Here is a 16630-nt window from a genome sequence, read left to right as displayed (position 1 = left end):
CAAGGGAGGGCGCACGCGGAGACGCTGGGGCCAAGCAGCTGGTTTCCGCGCAGGCGCAACGGCACGCCAGAAGGGCTTCCAGTTTTCCAGGGAGCTCCTGGGCACGCCCACTAGCTTCTACACAGTTCCACAGCTGACACGGAGGCAGAGAAGAGACTGCACCCTTGCCCCACACCAGCGATCTTTTTAATTTTTAAAGGCAAAGCACCGCCGGCAAGCCCCTCCCAGGCCTCCCTGAGCTCCCAGTCCCACTCCCCTTCCCCACCAAGCCCCGTCAGCTGTTCCCCTTGGTCTCGGGTTCCCCGGCTTCCTCAGCAGTGGGGCTGGGAGTCTTCACGGTGTCTTCTCCGGCAGGGGTGAGGGTCTGGGGGCTCCGCTCTTCCTTTGAAATCAATCCGCCCGCTGCAGCTTCCTGGTGACAGGAAAATGGGGAGCGGTCAAAGACAGCGTGGTCCCACCTCCAATATGTTTTCAGGCCGTACCCTTTCTGCACCCTCCCCGCCTTGGGCACTCGGCACACACACGTAACCCCAGGCCCCTGATCTTTCTCGTCCTCTGTTGCTCTGAGGTTGTCAGCCCTACCTTAGGTAGGGGTCCCTCAAGACTAGAGTCCAGCAGTGCAGCTTCCGTCAGCCCCGAGTCATCATCCATGCTGATGAAGATGGCCGGGGTCTCACACTCAGGCCCCTCCTCCCGGAAATCAATGGCTTCCTCCGGCTGGGGAGGGCCTGGCCGGGCCGAGGAAGAGGACAACGACGAGGAGGATGAGGAGGGGGCTCCCACTCCCCCAGGCTTCAGCTTCTGTTCCTCCTCCAGCTGCCGCTTTAAGGCTTTCTCCTGGGCCAGCCGCAGGCCGATGAGGTCTTGAGGGGGGCGGGGGGCCGGGGGCGGTGCCAGGGCCAGGGGCTCTAAGTCATCCTGGGGGTGCGGAGGGATACACAAAAGCTCAGGGACAGGTGGGACCTAGGACCTAGGCTGCTCTCATGAGGTTGGTGGGAAAGAAGACAGAAACCATCCTAAGAAGACAGCAGACTGGGCATAGGGAGTAAGGGGCAGCTATCTCTCCACCCCCAGTTCCTTTCAGTAGAAGCCTCGGCAGAGAGATGGCTGGAGTGGGTAGGAGGAGGGGACAGGGCCTGTCTGGCTTGGGAGGGGGCTGCAGGCCCTCACCTCTTCCAGGGGCCCGGCAGGTGCTTCCTTAGTCTCTGGCTCTTGCTTGCCGCTGGCCTCCAGGATGGTCATGATGGAGTTGGGGATGTGTGCTTGCTAGGGGAAGAGCAGGATGGGGGCGCTGCGGACAGCTCTGACCCAGAGACACCCCACCTCACCCAGATCCTTGGTGTCCTTGACCCACAGAGGCCCAGACCTTCAGGGCAGTACAGGGCTCCCCTCTGCCCATCCCACCCAGTCCCCCAGGGCTGGACCCATGGGGCCACCCACCCCACACCCTGGGGTACCTGGTGGGGGGTGAAGGAACGGACGTGGGCCAGCAGGGGCTCCCGGAGCTCCGGGCACTTGTCAAAGACGGCACCCAGCTGCTGGGGTGGGAGCTGCAGGATGACCTGGAAGCTCTGGGGCTTGGTGCGTTGACAGCACTTGATGAAGCCCTCCCACACCTTGGGATACTTCCACACCTGGACCAGGCAGGGAGGGAGCAGTCATCAGGGGGCCTGCAGGCAGCCAGCCACGCCAGAAACTGGGAGAAAGACCTTGCCAAGATGGCACCGCCTCATTTCATTCACAGCAGCCTCTAGAGGGCGACATTAGCCCTGCAAAACCTACAAGGCCCAGGTGCGGGGACTTGTCCAGGGTCACACAGGTACGGCGCCAAGGGGCAGAACCAACATCTGAACCCAGGTCTGTCTGAATCTGCACTTAACCTCTAAGCCAGATGTTGCAAAGTAGCAACCTGTGGCCTAAATCCAGTCTGAAGGCTTGTGTATGGGGTTTGTTTTTTTGTTTCATCATGGTATTTCTAAAAAAATTTCTAGCTCCTCCTGAAAAACAGGACCATCTTTCAGCCCTAGTACGCATCCTGGCTGGGTGCACAATGGTGGGGGACAAGGGGCGGCCATACCTCTCCTGGGACGTGCACCCCCTGAAGCCTTCTGCTTGCTCCTACCACCCAACAGCCCTCACTCGTCACGTTGCCACCCTATACCTGTCTGACTCAGTGACCCCTAAAAGGTTGTATTGTCTCAGCAGAGGGCAGGGCAAAGAAGCTGGCTGTCTTGGTAGAGCTTACTCGCTGCATCATGGCTCCCTTGGGGTAGGGGCCAAGCAGGCTGGAAAAGCCTGGGGTTTTGCCTCACGTCTGTCTGTAGTGTGTCCTGCTGCAGTCCCCTGCTTGGGAGACTGGGGTAGTCAGGGGTGGGTTACCTGCTTCATGATGAGGCGGGAAAGGATGTTCATGACGAAGCCCCCCAGGCGGGGGTACATGGTCAGGGACTGGATGACGGTCCTCATGAGCAGCATGGGCAGGGGGCTCTGCTCCATCAGCTGCTGCATCACCACGGCCAGCACCTCCGACGTGTACACGTTCCGCTCCGCAAAGCACAGGTTGGTGGCTGTGAGGAGGCGGAGAGGGGGCCTGTCCCCTTTGCCCAGCTGCCCCCGGGGAAGTGGGAGCCCCACCCCTTAGAGAACCTCAGCCCCATTATCTGCCCGTGTGAGGGGAGACCCAGCCCTGACTTCCTGAAGCTCCAGGCAAGACAGACTTCCCCCACCCAGCAGAAGGTCTCCTTCTAAGGGGACACTGTGGCCTGGTCCTTGGAAAGCCTGGGAGCTGGGTCTAAGGGAAAAAGACACTTCCATCTCCTAGAAGCCCCACCGGGCAGAGTGGGAAGACTTTGGCCCTCTCTCTTTGGGGACAACCCCCAGAAAGGGTGAGGTGAGAAAGATATATTGCCAACCCCTGGGGACCTATTCTGGCTTGATTGGTGTGGCATGGCACCTCCACCCCTACTGGAGAGGGAAACAGCTTTAACTTCCATAAGTAATCCCATAGGAGACAGAAGAGATGGTCTCCACCAGCAGGCTGGTCAAGAGATTGCCCACTCTCAACCCAGTGCATGAGGGCTTGTGCTGGTGCTCAGGTGTTACCAGGTGTAGGATTACGCGGAGGGCACGGTCCACAGAGTAATGAGAGAGGGGTGAGAGGAGGATGTCTGGGCATACGATGAGCTCCCCAGCTCAGCACCCAGTGCCAGGAAGGGCCCAAGGAGGGCTGGTACAACACAAGCACCCACGAAGGCAGGCAGACCAGGGCAGGCCCTGGGGTCTGTTCCCCCAGGAGTGGGTTGTGGTACCCCAAAGTCAGTGGTGCTCAGATCCATTGTGTTAATGGGGAGACTCCAGGAACTGCCTCTGAAACCCTTCTTCCCCAAACACCACTTGCCATGTGAGTCTGTCAACCAGGAAGTTTTTATTGAACTAGAAGAGACCCCCAATACTTGAGAGGCTAATGGAGAACAGGGGTGGGTGCCTATAAAGAAAGGGGGGTGGGGGGCTCCTATAAGGAAAAGGGGGAGGATGGAGGCATTACAGGTAGGGAGGAGGTTGGAGGCAGGGTAGTGAGGATATCTAGGCTGAAAGAGCAGAAGGGACAGTAGAAGGTGAACAAAATGCAAGAGGACCTGTCAGAACCCGAGGCTGTTCCTCCTCCTCCCTTCTAGGTAGCTGCTGGCTTCTGCCTGCTCTGCCTAAAAGCCTCCAAAATCAACCCTCTTCCCTCTCCTCCCCCTCAGCTACACCCCAGCCTCCTCCTGGGCCTCTCACCCACCCTCTAATCCACCCTCCATACAGCAGCCTGAGGGGTCTTTCAAAAGCTCAACCTGACCCTGTACCTCCCACAGGCCCTTAAGTGAGCAAGTCCAAACTTGAATTGTGGCCTATGAGAGACCCTGTGTGGGCAAGGCCTACACGGTTATAGCCCGACCTCATCTCTTGACCAAGCCCCCTCCCCCAAACCGCCAGATCCAGCCAGGGTGCGCTCTGCAGTTCCAGAACCAGGCCACGCTAGCATCTCTCTTGGCCTCTGCAAACGTTCTTCCTTTCTCTGGGATCATCTTCTCTCCTGTTACCTCACCCCTATTCATCCTTCTGTGGCCTCAGCTCAGGTGTCCCCTCCTCCAGGAAGCCCCCCGTAACGTCCCATACAAGGGAGAGTCAGTGGCCGCTCTGGGCCCCCTGTCCCAGTCCTGTTCATTTTAGACTGTTACTCTGGGGATGACCTGTGAGCCCCAGCAGGGCAAGGCCAGGACTGTCCCCATCCCTGTTGTATCCTCAGCACTGCCCAGCAAAGGACTGAGCAGAGGTGCTCAGTGAGTTTTCTTAATCACTGAACCAGTCCACTGGACAGGTCCAGTTGTAGAAAAACTCACCAGAGAAAAAGGGTGGTTTAAGGGGAGAGTGAATGCCAGGAATGACTGCTTATACTGCTAGGCACTGGGGATTCCACTGGGGCCCAGAACAGGACTAGACTTTGTACTGGACTTTGGATCTGGAGCTTACAGTCAAGTAGGGTTACTAGTGCAACTGAGAAAAGCACTGGTGCCTGGGCAGAGAAGCGTGCTCTGGGAACTGACTGGACTGCATGCTGGGGATGAACAGCCGGTAGGGTGACCAGGTGAAGGGTTGCCAAGAGCTCACCAATATAGAGGCTCCGTGTGGGCCTGGGTTTGTAGGAGGAAACACGTGGGGTTCTAAAGGCCAGGACTTGCTGACATCTCCAGGGCCTGGTCGCTGGCTTCGTGTGTGACCTGTGCTAAAGCCCTTTTTCTCTCTGGGCCTTGGTTCCCATGTATAAGATCAGAGACTAAATCTGGGTCCAGGAATGGGCTTTAGTGAGGTGGCAGGGGTGGGCGGGGCCTACACGGTTACCACCTGACCGCATCTCTTGACCAGGCCCCCTCCCCCAAACCACCAGACCCAGCCAGGGTCAGCTCTGCAGTTCCAGAATCAGGCCATACTAGCATAATCCGAACCCCTCAAATTGTACACAAAATCATGTGAGGGCACCGTCCTTGGGAACGGGCTCGTAACTTTCCAGAGACCATCTAAGGGGCCAGGGCATGTAAAAAGACTACTCCTGGAGTCTCAGCTTTGAGACACTTTTCACTTTACTGCTTCCACTAGAGGCCTTAGTTCCTTCTCCGTTGTAGCGTGTTTATAATTTTCATAAGCTCCTCTCTTGACCCAAAAGTTGGAGAGAATTTGCTGAGGAAGACGAGGAAATAAGTCACTGAAGAAGCTACTTCAGGCTAGACATGAAACTAAGTGGCAAGGAGGGAAAAACCCGCTTTTAAAGGAGAGAGGGGGAAGCAAAGGACAGTTGTCTTCCGAGAAGAGCAGGGGACAGTAAGCGCTTCCACCTCTGGGCGAAAGCATGGCTTCTGGACCAGGAACCTCTTTCAGGGAGGAAGTGGAAGGGAGCACTGGGGAGAGCTGAGGGAGAGAGATTGTCCCACAGGAGGCAGCCCTGGGACCCAGGATGCCATCTGCAGGAGGAACCAGCAGGACCGGGTTTCCAACTCAGATCCACCCAACTTCAGATTGTTTTTTTGCACTATACCACTTAGCTTCTATGTGGCCCTGAGCAAGTTACTTAACCTCTCTGGAACTTCCGTTTCGTCTACAAAACGGAAGTCAGCATACTTACCAGGTAAAGAGTGGTGTGGATTGGCAGGCAGGCCTGTAAGGTGCTGAGGAAAGCCTGGCTCAGAGTAAGTGCTAGGTAAACAGTGACAGCAGCTATTATGAAACTGCTAACTGTGGTGAGCCCACCAGGTTGCCACCAACTCCCCTGCCCTGGAGGCACACTCTCGGGTCTCAACTGGACGCCAGACTAGACTCCTGGTCCAACAACTGCCCTGGTGCACTCTGTCTGCTCTGCCGGCTGTGCATCTGCCCAGCTTGGCCAAGGGCTCTGCTTAGTTAGTTTCTCAGGCTGGTGCTGGGAGGGAGGGGCTCCCTACCCATCCTGAGGACTACTGTGTGTCAGTGCACAGTGGGTGCATCAGTTCCTTAGGTGGGGGGAGGGAGAAAGGAAGGACAGAAGGGGGGAGGGAGGGAAAGGAACGAGGGTGGGTGTCCAGAGCTCTGAGATGGGGCTGCAGGTGGCATAATCTCCGACTTGGCAGATTCCAGCAGGGGCACGTGGGCGACTGGGTTCTTCCCTAGGTCCGAAGTGGCCAGACCACTCAAGGGGGTTTGGGGGGAACGCCTCACCTTTGATGATGGACTTCATGTCACACTTCGAGGAGTCGATGTTGTGTAATGCGATGAGAAGCTCTCCAGGGTTCAGGGGGGACAAGGCTGAGTTCCCTTCACCTGCAGCAGGTGGGAGTGGCGGGGAGGTGGAGGAGACAGTATGGAGGCCTAAGAAACAGGTCCAAGTCCCCCAAATTGGGGGGAGCGGCGAATGAAGACAGGTACCCTCTGGGATTAGGGGTACAAAGGGCTGAAGTAGCGGAAGGAGGAGACTGAGAATGCAAGAGGGGCCTGAAGGAGATAGCAGCCGGAAAGCCGTCCTTCACAACCGGAGGCATCACCAGAGGCCTTCCCTGTGCTCTCCTCCTCCCCAGCACTGGGCTCCTACCCTCGTTAGGGCAACGTCTAGTGTGATTCGGCTGCTCTCCCCAACACTTGCCCCGGGCTGGGCACCCATGAGGGCAGAGCTAGGACGAGCTCATCCCAGGTGCCCAGCACAGCACAGATACTGAGGGGAATTCGCTGGACAGGAAAGGCTGGGGCAGGCAACAGACTTGCAAACAGTTCTTGAACTGAATGCCACAGCGGAGGAGGCTGGGGGAGATGGCAGTCTTCTGGTGGGGTTTTGAGGGTCCCAGTCACTCTTGTGTGTATGTTTTAAATCACCAGATTACATGTGGAACAGACAGCCTCCACCCTCCTTAGCTCCAGCCACTGGGGTGAGGGGTGAGGAATCTACCCTATGCCACTTGGTGGTCTTTCTAGGTTGGAAGTTTTCTTTCTTTTTGACCAGGTCAAACAAAGACCCCTCACCCACAGCTGGAGGGGTTCAGGCAAGAGCTAAGGAAGGGCAGGAGTGGAGCCCATGTTTGAGGAAGAGTAGTTGGGTCCTAGAAGGGAAGACGCTTATACAGAGTCAGACCTCAATTCCACAATTTTGTCCCCACTGTGGATTGAAACCATCATCCATGTATCACAGGAGGGTGACCTGGGAGCTTTGGGATAGACGTTGAGATGTCTCAAGTCTGGACGGTAGCCCCAGAGAGCAAGATGAGCCCCCACCCCTTCCTCTCTAAAGATGGCATCCCTCCCCCAGCATTCCACATCTCACCTCTGGGACCCCTTCCTCCTAGCGCCTGAGGTGGGGTCTCCTGGGGGTGCTGGGGCACAGGGTGCCACGGGGGAGGGATATGAGGGCCAGGGCTGAGCTGGCCGCTGGTGGGGAGGAGAGCACATCACCTACCGTGCTGGGTGCCCAGCAGGCGGTTGAAGACCTCCTTCACCACTATGGGGTTGAGTTTGATGAGCTTTGGCAGGGCCTGGATCACTTCCTTCTACAAGGGCAAGGCAGGGGAGGCAGGTCAGATACACCCGCCCACCCCCTCCAAACAAGCCTCCCCACTGCTCACCCTGGAGGTGGGGGGCAAGCTCTGGCCTCACCAAGCCCCTTCAGTGCTTTCCTCCTCTCACCTCCTCTGGTCCCTTAAGGCTGAGCTTTCCCAACTCACTGGGCCCGACTCAGCCCCAGCCTCATCAACCCCCATCTGAGCCCCCTGGGCCAGCTCAGTGATTCCTCCTGCAAGTGGAGGAGATAGAGGCTCACCCAAGGTCCCACAGCCTGTTAGGAACAAGACTGAGCATGGGCAGGGGATGCACATCCTCAAGGGCAGGTGCTTCCTATGCTAGGAAGAGTGCTGCTTCTGTGGCTACATTTAGGCCTCAGGACAATCTTGTGTATGGGGGCGGGGGGGGCGAGGAGGGTGGGGAGGGTGGATCACTGTGACACTCACTTGACAGAGGAAGAAACTGAGGCTCAGAGAGGGGAGTGGCTTGCAAAGTTGAGATTGACCCAGACAAGCCCCAGAATGTGTTTACAAGCATGTGACATGGGCACCTGGGTGCCTACCTCCTCCCCGCCCCTGCCCTGCCACGTCCTCGTCAGTGGGGGCATCGAGGCATCCAGCTCCATACCTTTTCCAGCCCATTGAGCACAGGGATGAGGAAGCGGACGTCGGGCAGTCGCTTGTGGTAGAGATCCCGGACCCGCTTCACCAGCTCTGGGGAGGGTGGGACTGCAGGTAGAAGCAGCAGGAGGCACAGGTGTTGGAGGCGGTGGGGTGAAGGTGAGCTCCGAGGAGGAGGAGAAATGGTGGTGGGTGTGTGGGAGGGGCAGGGAGGGGCAACTCCATTTCAGAGCAGAAGTCCTTGGCCCCTTGCTTCCTCAAGTGCATTTAGCAATACACTCTTCCACATGGGAGAAACTGAGGCCCAAGGATGGGGAGACTCACAAGAGGGCCAAGCATCTGGGGACCCAGCAGCTCTGATCCCCAGGTCCGGGGAAGGGGAAGTGGGGAAGACCTGGGCAATGGGAGAAAAGGATGAAAGGTAGGGTCCCAGGGGGCACCTTTGTCCGTGAGGCTGTGCAGACAACGTGTGACCAGTGTCTCTGCCCCCTTGGGACAGTTTTCCACCAGCAGGAGCAGCTCGGGCGAGTTCATGCCCATTCCTCGGATCTAGATGTAGAGAGAGGGATGACAGGGAAGGCCCGGGGAAGGGGCTAGGCGATGTGAGGATGATGAGGGGCCCAGGGTGAGAGCTCGGGGAGGCCCAGGTGTCGGGGGCAGGGTGGAGGCTGGGACTCGGGAGTAAGACGTGGTGAGAGAGAGTATATCTTAAAAGTTCTCATTAGAAAAAAATCGTTAATTCTGTGAGGTGATGGATGTAAATCAAACTTATTGTAATAATCATTTCACCATATATACATATATCAAATCACTGTTGTATACCTTAAACTAAGATGTTATATGTCAATTATATCTCAATAAAACGGGAAAAAAGTATTGGTGACAGGGTTCACAGAAGTGGGGAGAAGGGGGGGCAGGGCTGGGCAGAAGCATCTCCGTCTCTTCCACCCAATCTCGCACAGGCACAGGCTTCCTGCAGCTCCTGAGCCTTCACCCATGCTGCCCTTCTAGGCAAACCGTGCCTTCTCTCTGCCATCTCTGACTCAACCTGAGCTTTAGTGCCCAACCTGTCCTTCAATTCCTCGGTGAAGACTTCTCTGGCTTCTGTAGGCACCCCTGCCCACCCACCTCTATGACTGCCAGGGCCCTGGCTTGGCTGCGTGCTCAGATCAGGGCTCGACCTGCTGCTGCTTCTGCAGGCTTCCCCCCAACCCACCACAAACGCCAAACACAGGGAGCGGAGGGCCAGGCTTCAAGGGTTCAAGCCTTCCTTTGCCCCATAAATCTTTACAATTCCAAGTGGAACTGCCAGTCTTTGCCCTCGAAGAGCTCAGAGTCTGGTGGGCTCACACTGAGAATGGGGAAAAGAATCTGCTTCTTCCTCACACCGAGCCTATTACCCCCACATTACAGGTAAAGACACTGTTGAATCTGAGGGGTGGGTATGTGGGAATTAATGTACCACACTTTCTCGTTTTGTTTATGTTGGAAATTCTCAGTAATAAAACGTCAGGGACAGAGATATGAAAAAGTAGTTTCAAACCCAGCTACAAATCGGAACGGTAGACATTCTGAATTTTAGGGGCCAGTCTGTAACTGAGATGCTTCCCTTGTGGGTGACCCTGGGGCTCCAGAGAGGAGCAGGAGGGACTTAGGCAGTGACAACTAAAGATTCCCGTCAGCAAGGCAGGGGAAGGACAGCTCATAAATGATAAGTGACACAGATGTTTACACGCATGAGGTCACGGAATCCCTCCAACAAGCTTCGGGGACTGAATTATCTTCCCCATTTTAACTGAAGGGTGCAAGTTTATGCAGTGAGAAAGTGAGAGGCGGAATGTGAACCTAGGTCCATCCAACTCTAGGCTCTTAACTGCGGGGCTACCCTGCTGTTTTCTCAGGAGCAGATGGAAGTGTGGACCACCCGCAAGTGACACAGCTGCTCAGCCTGGGGTGACAACCCTTAGTGCTTAGCACACACAAGGAGAATATACCAGGGGAAGGGCTGGAGCTGGGGATTGAGCCCCACCCATGGGTGGGCAGAGCCTGGTGGGCTCAGGGGCCTCACCGGCTGTTCGATGACCCTCAGCACTGTCCTCTTGATGTCAGCGATGGCCTCAGTATACACGGCTGCCAGCTCGTGGATCAGCTTGTGGTTCTGAGGCAGGAGGGCCAGGTAGAGGTACAAACACTGCTTTACTGTCTCCTCAGTCCAGGGCGCTGCCACCTCTAATAGGGCAGGGGGTGAAGATCAGGGCGGCCCCACTCCCCTCCCACCCCCAGCATCTGGCTCTTCTTGGGGGACAGGCACATAAGGGAGCTGGGCCTGGGAAGCAAACTGTTTGGGCAGGAAGCCAATCATCTGGGAAATGGGGTGGAACCAGGACTGCTCCCCTTTCAGAAGTCTCTGCACTCAATTCCCATCTGGCCTCCTCTGACCACCACTCCACAAGGCGGTGAGAGATCTTTCCAAGTTCTGACCCTGTCCCTCCCCTGCTCAGTGCTCCCACGGCTGTCCTATGCCCTCAGGATAAACCCCCAGCTCCTCACCTTGCTCTACCTGCCAGATCCTGTTCAGGATGGCCTTGCCTCTGGGGTTGTGTGCTCTGGTTACACCCTACTTTTGACAGTCCCCCAGGGCCCCCACTGTGGAGCCTTTGCACGTGCTGCTCTGATGCCTAGAACACTGCTGGCCAACTCCTCTTTATGTACCTCCTCCTCCGGGTCTCACATAGCCAGTACGTCTCCTGGGAAGCCTTCCTGGCACCCAGGCTGCACCAGGGCTCCTGTGCTCCTCGAAGGCCCTGTGCTTCCTGCCACAGCCTGAACCTTCCAATTTAATGGTCCCTTCCCCTGGGGCCCGGGTCTCCCTGTCTGCAATTCTGGAGGACCCAGAGCTTTGCTGAGGAAACTGGCCTGCGATGATCCTGCCTGGCCTTTCCTGGAGCCCCATCAGTGTCCAGCTCTCCCTGTCCTCGGCTTTCAGCCCAGCTGTCTCCTCCTTCAGGATGCTCTCCCCGACCCCTCACGCTGGGTCAGGCGCTCCCTCTGGGCTTCCACAGACTCCTAGTTTCGCCACCTGAGGCCTGCTCGTTCTGGTTATTACTGTCTGGCTATCCTCTCTAGCAGGCTGGGCAGGGCTCAGCTTAGATCCAGCTCTGTCCCCAAGACCCAGCCCAAAGCCTGAGACACAGCGGGTGCTCAATACACCCCTGAAGAGCCTGCACCAAACCTGTGTCCTTGTCGGCTCCAAAGAGCACAGATGGCGGGTTGGGGTGGACCAAGAGCTGTAGGTAGTTGAGGGCAAACTTCTCCACATACTCTCGTAGCTGTTCCTTCTCGTACATGCGCTTGATGAATAGCAAGGCCTGGGAACGCACCTGAGAGAGTGGGGGAAGATGGTGGAGGGGAAGACAGTTGTTCTGAGCTTGGCAGCACCAGTGTGAAAACAAGCCGAAGTCTGAGAGAGGCCCAGCTGGGCTGAGTTACCTGTGCCCAAGACTCGTCACCGGCTTGGGAGAGAGGTTTCCTGGCCCACCTCAGGGCCCTGCACCACCTCACCATCTACCTGCCCAGCCCCATCTCTTATCGTTCTCGCCTTGCTTGCTATACTCCAACCAGAAGGAGTCTTCCTCAGTTCCTCAAAAGTTAACAGTGTTCTCCCTGGCTTTGAGACCTGGCACAAAAGGTTCCCACTGCCTGGCATGCCTGTCACTGGCTGTATCCTGTTTCACTCAGACACTCCCTGCTGGGAGACATGAGGACAGGGCCTGGTCTGGGGCAGTGATTTGTCCCCAAAAGCACCACAGCACTGAGCCAGGGTGTGCAGTGAGGGTCTGCTGAATGAATGGACACAAGACATCAGAAAGGAGCTGGCAGGAGGCTGGAGCAGGGTGGACCGAGGGCCCTCTCAATCACACACATGCACACACGCCGTTCCCTCCGTCCAGGGCACACCCGTCTACTCATATTTCAGGTCTTGGCTCACACGACCCCTCCTCCAGAAGCCTTCCTTAGACCACCTCCCTTCCTCAGCCTCCAGGGTTCCGCCACCACACACCTTACTCCACTCCTGGCACTGAACACACTGTGGGCTACAATGGCTCCCCTCCTGGTCAGTGCTCCCCCAGGTCCCAGCACACCACCAGGCCTTAAGAGGGGCGCACCAACACGGGTGGAATAAGAGCGAAAATGGGACTGCCTTTCCTGGGAGGTGGTGAGTGTGTATGTGTGTATGTTCTAAGCAGCCTCGTGCCATCGTAAATGGAAAAACAACCACCACCACAAAAAATTGTTGCAAGAAGGACATTAGGCCCAGAAACTTTCAGGGGAATGTGGAAAAGACTGGGCTGGTTACTTGGGACAGAGGAAGGACTGAGTGTAACCCAGCAAAGGGCAACGGGGGATCACCTTGTCCTTCTCATGGGAGCTGAGGTCTAGCAGAACATGCAGGTACTGGAACTGGCGGGACGGGCGCTTGAAGATCAGGTCTCGAAGAGTGGACATGCCCAGGTAGGTGCGACTCTGCAGCAGAAAGGAAGGGAACCAGAGCTGAAGGCACCCGCAGTGTGCCTTTGGGGTGTCTCCCTTGCTCCAGTCGGATCTGGTCCTAGACAAAAGCTACTGGTCCCTCACAGAACCCCCCACCACAGGCTGCAACAAGCAGGGCTCCTGCCCGCACCACAGTGTTGGGGACGCAGGGAGATGTGCCGCCCGTCCTCACCTCATCCTCACAGTACTTGCGAATCACCTCCAGGGCACTCTCAGTGATCAGCGGCGCCTCCAGTACAACCTTGGTGAAGATCCTTCCAGAGAGGGAGGGACAGTGAACGGCTGCAGAGAAGGGGCCCCCTGGTTTCCCCATCCTGCTGACCTCAGCTCATAGCTGGCAGGGCCCCCTCCTCACAGAGAGCTCGCTCAACCCCCTGGGTACAAGCTTTGGAGGCAACAGAGCAGGGTTCAAACGCTGCCAGGTGGGTGTCTTGGGCAGAGACTGCCTCTCTGAAACTCAGTTTCTCCCCTTTGTCAAATGGGGATTTCTAGCTTGTTTAATACAGCAATGGGACGGAATGATGGGGGCTGGGAAAGGGTATTGCTATTTTAGACGTGGTAACCACGAAAGGCTGCTTTGAGATGATACTTTAGTCAATGCTGGCAGATGAGAAAGAGCCAGCCATGCAAGGAGTAGGGGGACAGCATTCCAGGTAGAGAGAACAGTAAGTGCCAAGCCCTGAACTCATCATGTTTGAGGAACAGAAGACTGAAGGCCAGTGCGGTTAAAGTTTGGGGGCAGGGAAAAGCAGAGAGGTAAGAAAGGAGGCTAAAGAAGTTGGTAGGGATCGGATTACACAAGGTCTCATAAAACATAGTAAGAAAGTTGCATTTTATCTCGAGGACAACTGAAGGTTTTTAGTGGGGAATAACAAGATGGTTATTTACATTATAAAATGTCACCTGCGCTGCTGTGTGGAGAATGGATAACCTGGAGGTCAAGGACAAGGAGGAAGCCACAGAACTGATTCAGGCAAGAGATGGGGATGGCGAGAAGTCAACCTCCAGAACAAGACTCTGAAGCAGGCACTGTTATTTATTCTATATTATATGAGAAAACGGAGGCCCAGAAGTGAGTGACACAGGTCAGAGAGCAAGCAGCAGAGCTGGGAAACAAGCCCAGGGCACGTGACCCAGAGCCTACAGTGAGGCGACATTGTCTGCGCGTGGGGAGAGTGGGAAGAGAAGGGGGACTTGGGATGGGCGCGTGGAGGACTGACTCGGGTGCCGATGAAGAAAGAGGTGGTCAGAAACTAGAAAGAAAAGGCAGGACACAGGTGGGGGGGACTCTTGGGGACAGGAAGGTGCAGGGCCATCCCCCTCACCCATCCTTCTGGTCTGGCTTCTCCTGAAGGCCGGAGAGCAGGCGGATGAGGCAGTCCTCGTACTTGTCCAGGGTGCCCGTGGCACCAGCTGCTAGGTAGGCGTTGTACTCCTGGTAGAGCCAGGCAAAGGCCAGGTCCAGGCGGGCCCGCACGTCTTCCAGGATGAAGGACAGGACCTCGGCCTTCAGGCCCGAGTCGAACTGAGTCACCAGGCTGGCCAGGATCTTTATGCGCACCTGACGTGAGCAAGGGTCTGTGTTGGCGCGGGGGTGGGCAATCCCAGGCACCCCACGATGGTGCCCTGCAACTACTCCCACCCAGCCTCAGGGACCCCCAGCGCAGACCCAGTGTTAAGTGAGGGAGGAAAGCTGAAGAACCTTATTCTCGGTAGGTCTCATTTGTATGGAAGAAAAAAAATGAAAAGGGAGAAAAAAATTAATCATCACGGAATAAAACTAGAAGTAATCGCTAAAATTTCTAGGAGTAATGTCTAAATTGTAAATGTATGAAATTACAAATATCTAACATATATCTAAATATCTAAAATGTATCTAAAATATAAATATCTAAATCTCTAGGAGTAATATCTACATACTTAGGTACACAGAAAAAGATCTTGAAGGACTCCCTTCATTTGTACATTGGTCGCCTCTGTGGAGGGGATGGCATGCAGTGCGGGTCAAAGGAGACTTACAGGCCCTCTGTGGCCTGGAAATATTTTTTTAACAGAGAGAATATGTTCATATACTATTTGGTTAATTAAAAATAAACGTCAAAAAAATAGGGAAAAAGTCACTTGACTGAGGTTACAATCCCAGGAAGTGGCAGAATCAGGATTTAAAGCAGGTGTGTAAGTGTTTCTGAAGCTAACGAACAAGAATACTGTCAACCACAAGGAAGAAAGAGCATCATGGCAGCCCGCACTCGCAGGGCTCTTCCTTGCAGCCGCCCTGTGCTGAGTGAGAGTGCATGCATGTCCACACATTTCTTCCTCCTTGTCACTTGTGTGGAGCTGCTAATCTCTTCGTTTTATGGGACAACAGAGTAAGGCTTGGAGAAGTGGCCAGTGAACGGCAGAGCTGGCATCTGGAGCCATGGAGGTTGACCCCAGGGCCTGTCTCTCTGCTGGGATGTGAGGTAGACTCCTGGCGAGAGGGACTGGAAGGATGGGCTGGGGGGTACAGAGGCACACCTGGGCTGCCCCGCTGCAGGCCACGGCCTTCTCAGCCCGCAGGATCCGCTTCACAGCGCCCAGCTTCATGGCCTCAACCTGGGCGTCGGTCAGGGGCTTCAGCACATCACTCAGACGGAAGATTTTCTTGCGCCCGCCGGCGCCTGCCAGCCTACATGGGAGAGTAGGGACAGGAACATAGTGACTCGGAACATCCTTTCTGGAGCCCAGGCCCACCCCAGGCCATACACACAGAGACACCCCCCTCACTGTCTCTCCAACTCCCCTGTGACTCTGAGGCACGGCAGCGTGCAGGGTAATGGGAAGGAGAGGATGCTATTTTGGTTTTGTAAACAGCATCTCAGGGAAGGCCTCTATAAGGAGCAAGCAACCTGTGATTGGAGATCTGAATGAAACGAGGGAATAAGATCCACAAATATGTGGACGATGAGCTTTCCAGGCAGAGGGAACAGGAGGTGCAAAGGCCTTCAAGTGGGAACGTGCTTGGCTGTTCAAGAAATACCAAGAGGCTGGTGTGACTGGAGGAGGGAGGAAGGGGAATGGAGAGCTTGGAGGGGCAGCAGATCAGGCAGGGCCTTGTTAGCAAGCCTCGGTTGGGGACAGGGCAGGGACTGGCTGGATTCTGTGGTCTTTAAGGCAGGTAATGATGAGGACGATGATGGCAACAACCAGTAGCACTTCCTACGTGCTAGGAATCATGCTAAGTGCTTTTTACATCATGATCACTGTCCACCCCAAGACTTATCTGATTTAATCATCCAACCATCATTGTGAACTCGTTTAATTCTCCCTCATCCTTAGAGAGAGATACTATCATCCCATCCCAATTTTAGATATAAGTAAGGGGTGTTTTTTCTAAAAGAAAACAACAGCTAAGCCTTAGTGGTTAGGGCATTGACTCTGGAATCAGACCCTCATCCAGATCGATCTCTGTTTATCTGTCTTTGTCTGTCACACACACACCAAGAACCAGGCCTCTAGTCCTGCACCAGCACCTGCAAGGGGACTCACCGGGGTTGCGTGACGGGGATGATGGGCTCTGGCCTCCTCTTGGCCTGGGGCACTTCCTCCTCCAGGGTGGACATGGAGCTCAGGGAGCCCACTACCGAGATGGCCTGACCCTGAGCTGACAGGCGCCGCTTGATCAGGACACTCTCTGGCTTCGCCACCTTCTCCTCCTTGGGCTCCTCCTTGCACTGTTTGGTCTGCTCCACGCCTGAGGGGGAGGCAGCAAACGGGCTCTTGGCATGTCAGACCCACCCGCTCCCACCCAAGGACCTCCTGTGAGACAGGCTCTACTCTAAGCCTTGTACACACAAAACTCATTTAAATCTGCAAAATGCCTTTCTGGAGCAGGTAACTTTTTCATCCCCATTTTGCCATACAAC

The 16630-nt window shown here is 55.7% G+C and overlaps 1 protein-coding gene across 3 annotated transcripts in view; it reads right to left on the bottom strand.

Moving 5' to 3' along the window:
- Window positions 1-172: 172 nt before the first annotated feature.
- SYMPK (symplekin scaffold protein) overlaps window positions 173-16630 on the bottom strand; it is a 36095-nt gene continuing 19637 nt past the window's right edge. The window contains exons 12-27 of one of the 3 annotated variants that reach the window (XM_060083410.1): window positions 16254-16458; window positions 15243-15393; window positions 14051-14286; window positions 12898-12979; window positions 12585-12698; window positions 11407-11554; window positions 10243-10403; window positions 8615-8723; window positions 8182-8282; window positions 7454-7544; window positions 6229-6330; window positions 2380-2567; window positions 1458-1634; window positions 1171-1266; window positions 583-918; window positions 173-412 (exon numbers count right to left, since the gene is read on the bottom strand). In XM_060083410.1, the coding sequence (XP_059939393.1) occupies window positions 275-412; window positions 583-918; window positions 1171-1266; window positions 1458-1634; window positions 2380-2567; window positions 6229-6330; window positions 7454-7544; window positions 8182-8282; window positions 8615-8723; window positions 10243-10403; window positions 11407-11554; window positions 12585-12698; window positions 12898-12979; window positions 14051-14286; window positions 15243-15393; window positions 16254-16458 (2435 nt within the window). In that variant the 3' untranslated portion in view covers window positions 173-274. The remainder of the gene's footprint in view (window positions 413-582; window positions 919-1170; window positions 1267-1457; window positions 1635-2379; window positions 2568-6228; window positions 6331-7453; window positions 7545-8181; window positions 8283-8614; window positions 8724-10242; window positions 10404-11406; window positions 11555-12584; window positions 12699-12897; window positions 12980-14050; window positions 14287-15242; window positions 15394-16253; window positions 16459-16630) is intronic. The other 2 variants (XM_060083411.1, XM_060083412.1) reach the window with 2 other exon arrangements.

This window comes from Mesoplodon densirostris, chromosome 19, assembly GCF_025265405.1.
Source record: "Mesoplodon densirostris isolate mMesDen1 chromosome 19, mMesDen1 primary haplotype, whole genome shotgun sequence".
Classification (NCBI taxonomy): domain Eukaryota; kingdom Metazoa; phylum Chordata; class Mammalia; order Artiodactyla; family Ziphiidae; genus Mesoplodon; species Mesoplodon densirostris.
The sequence above is the reverse complement of the archived record's forward strand: the minus strand, read 5'-3'. Positions and strand labels throughout refer to the sequence as shown.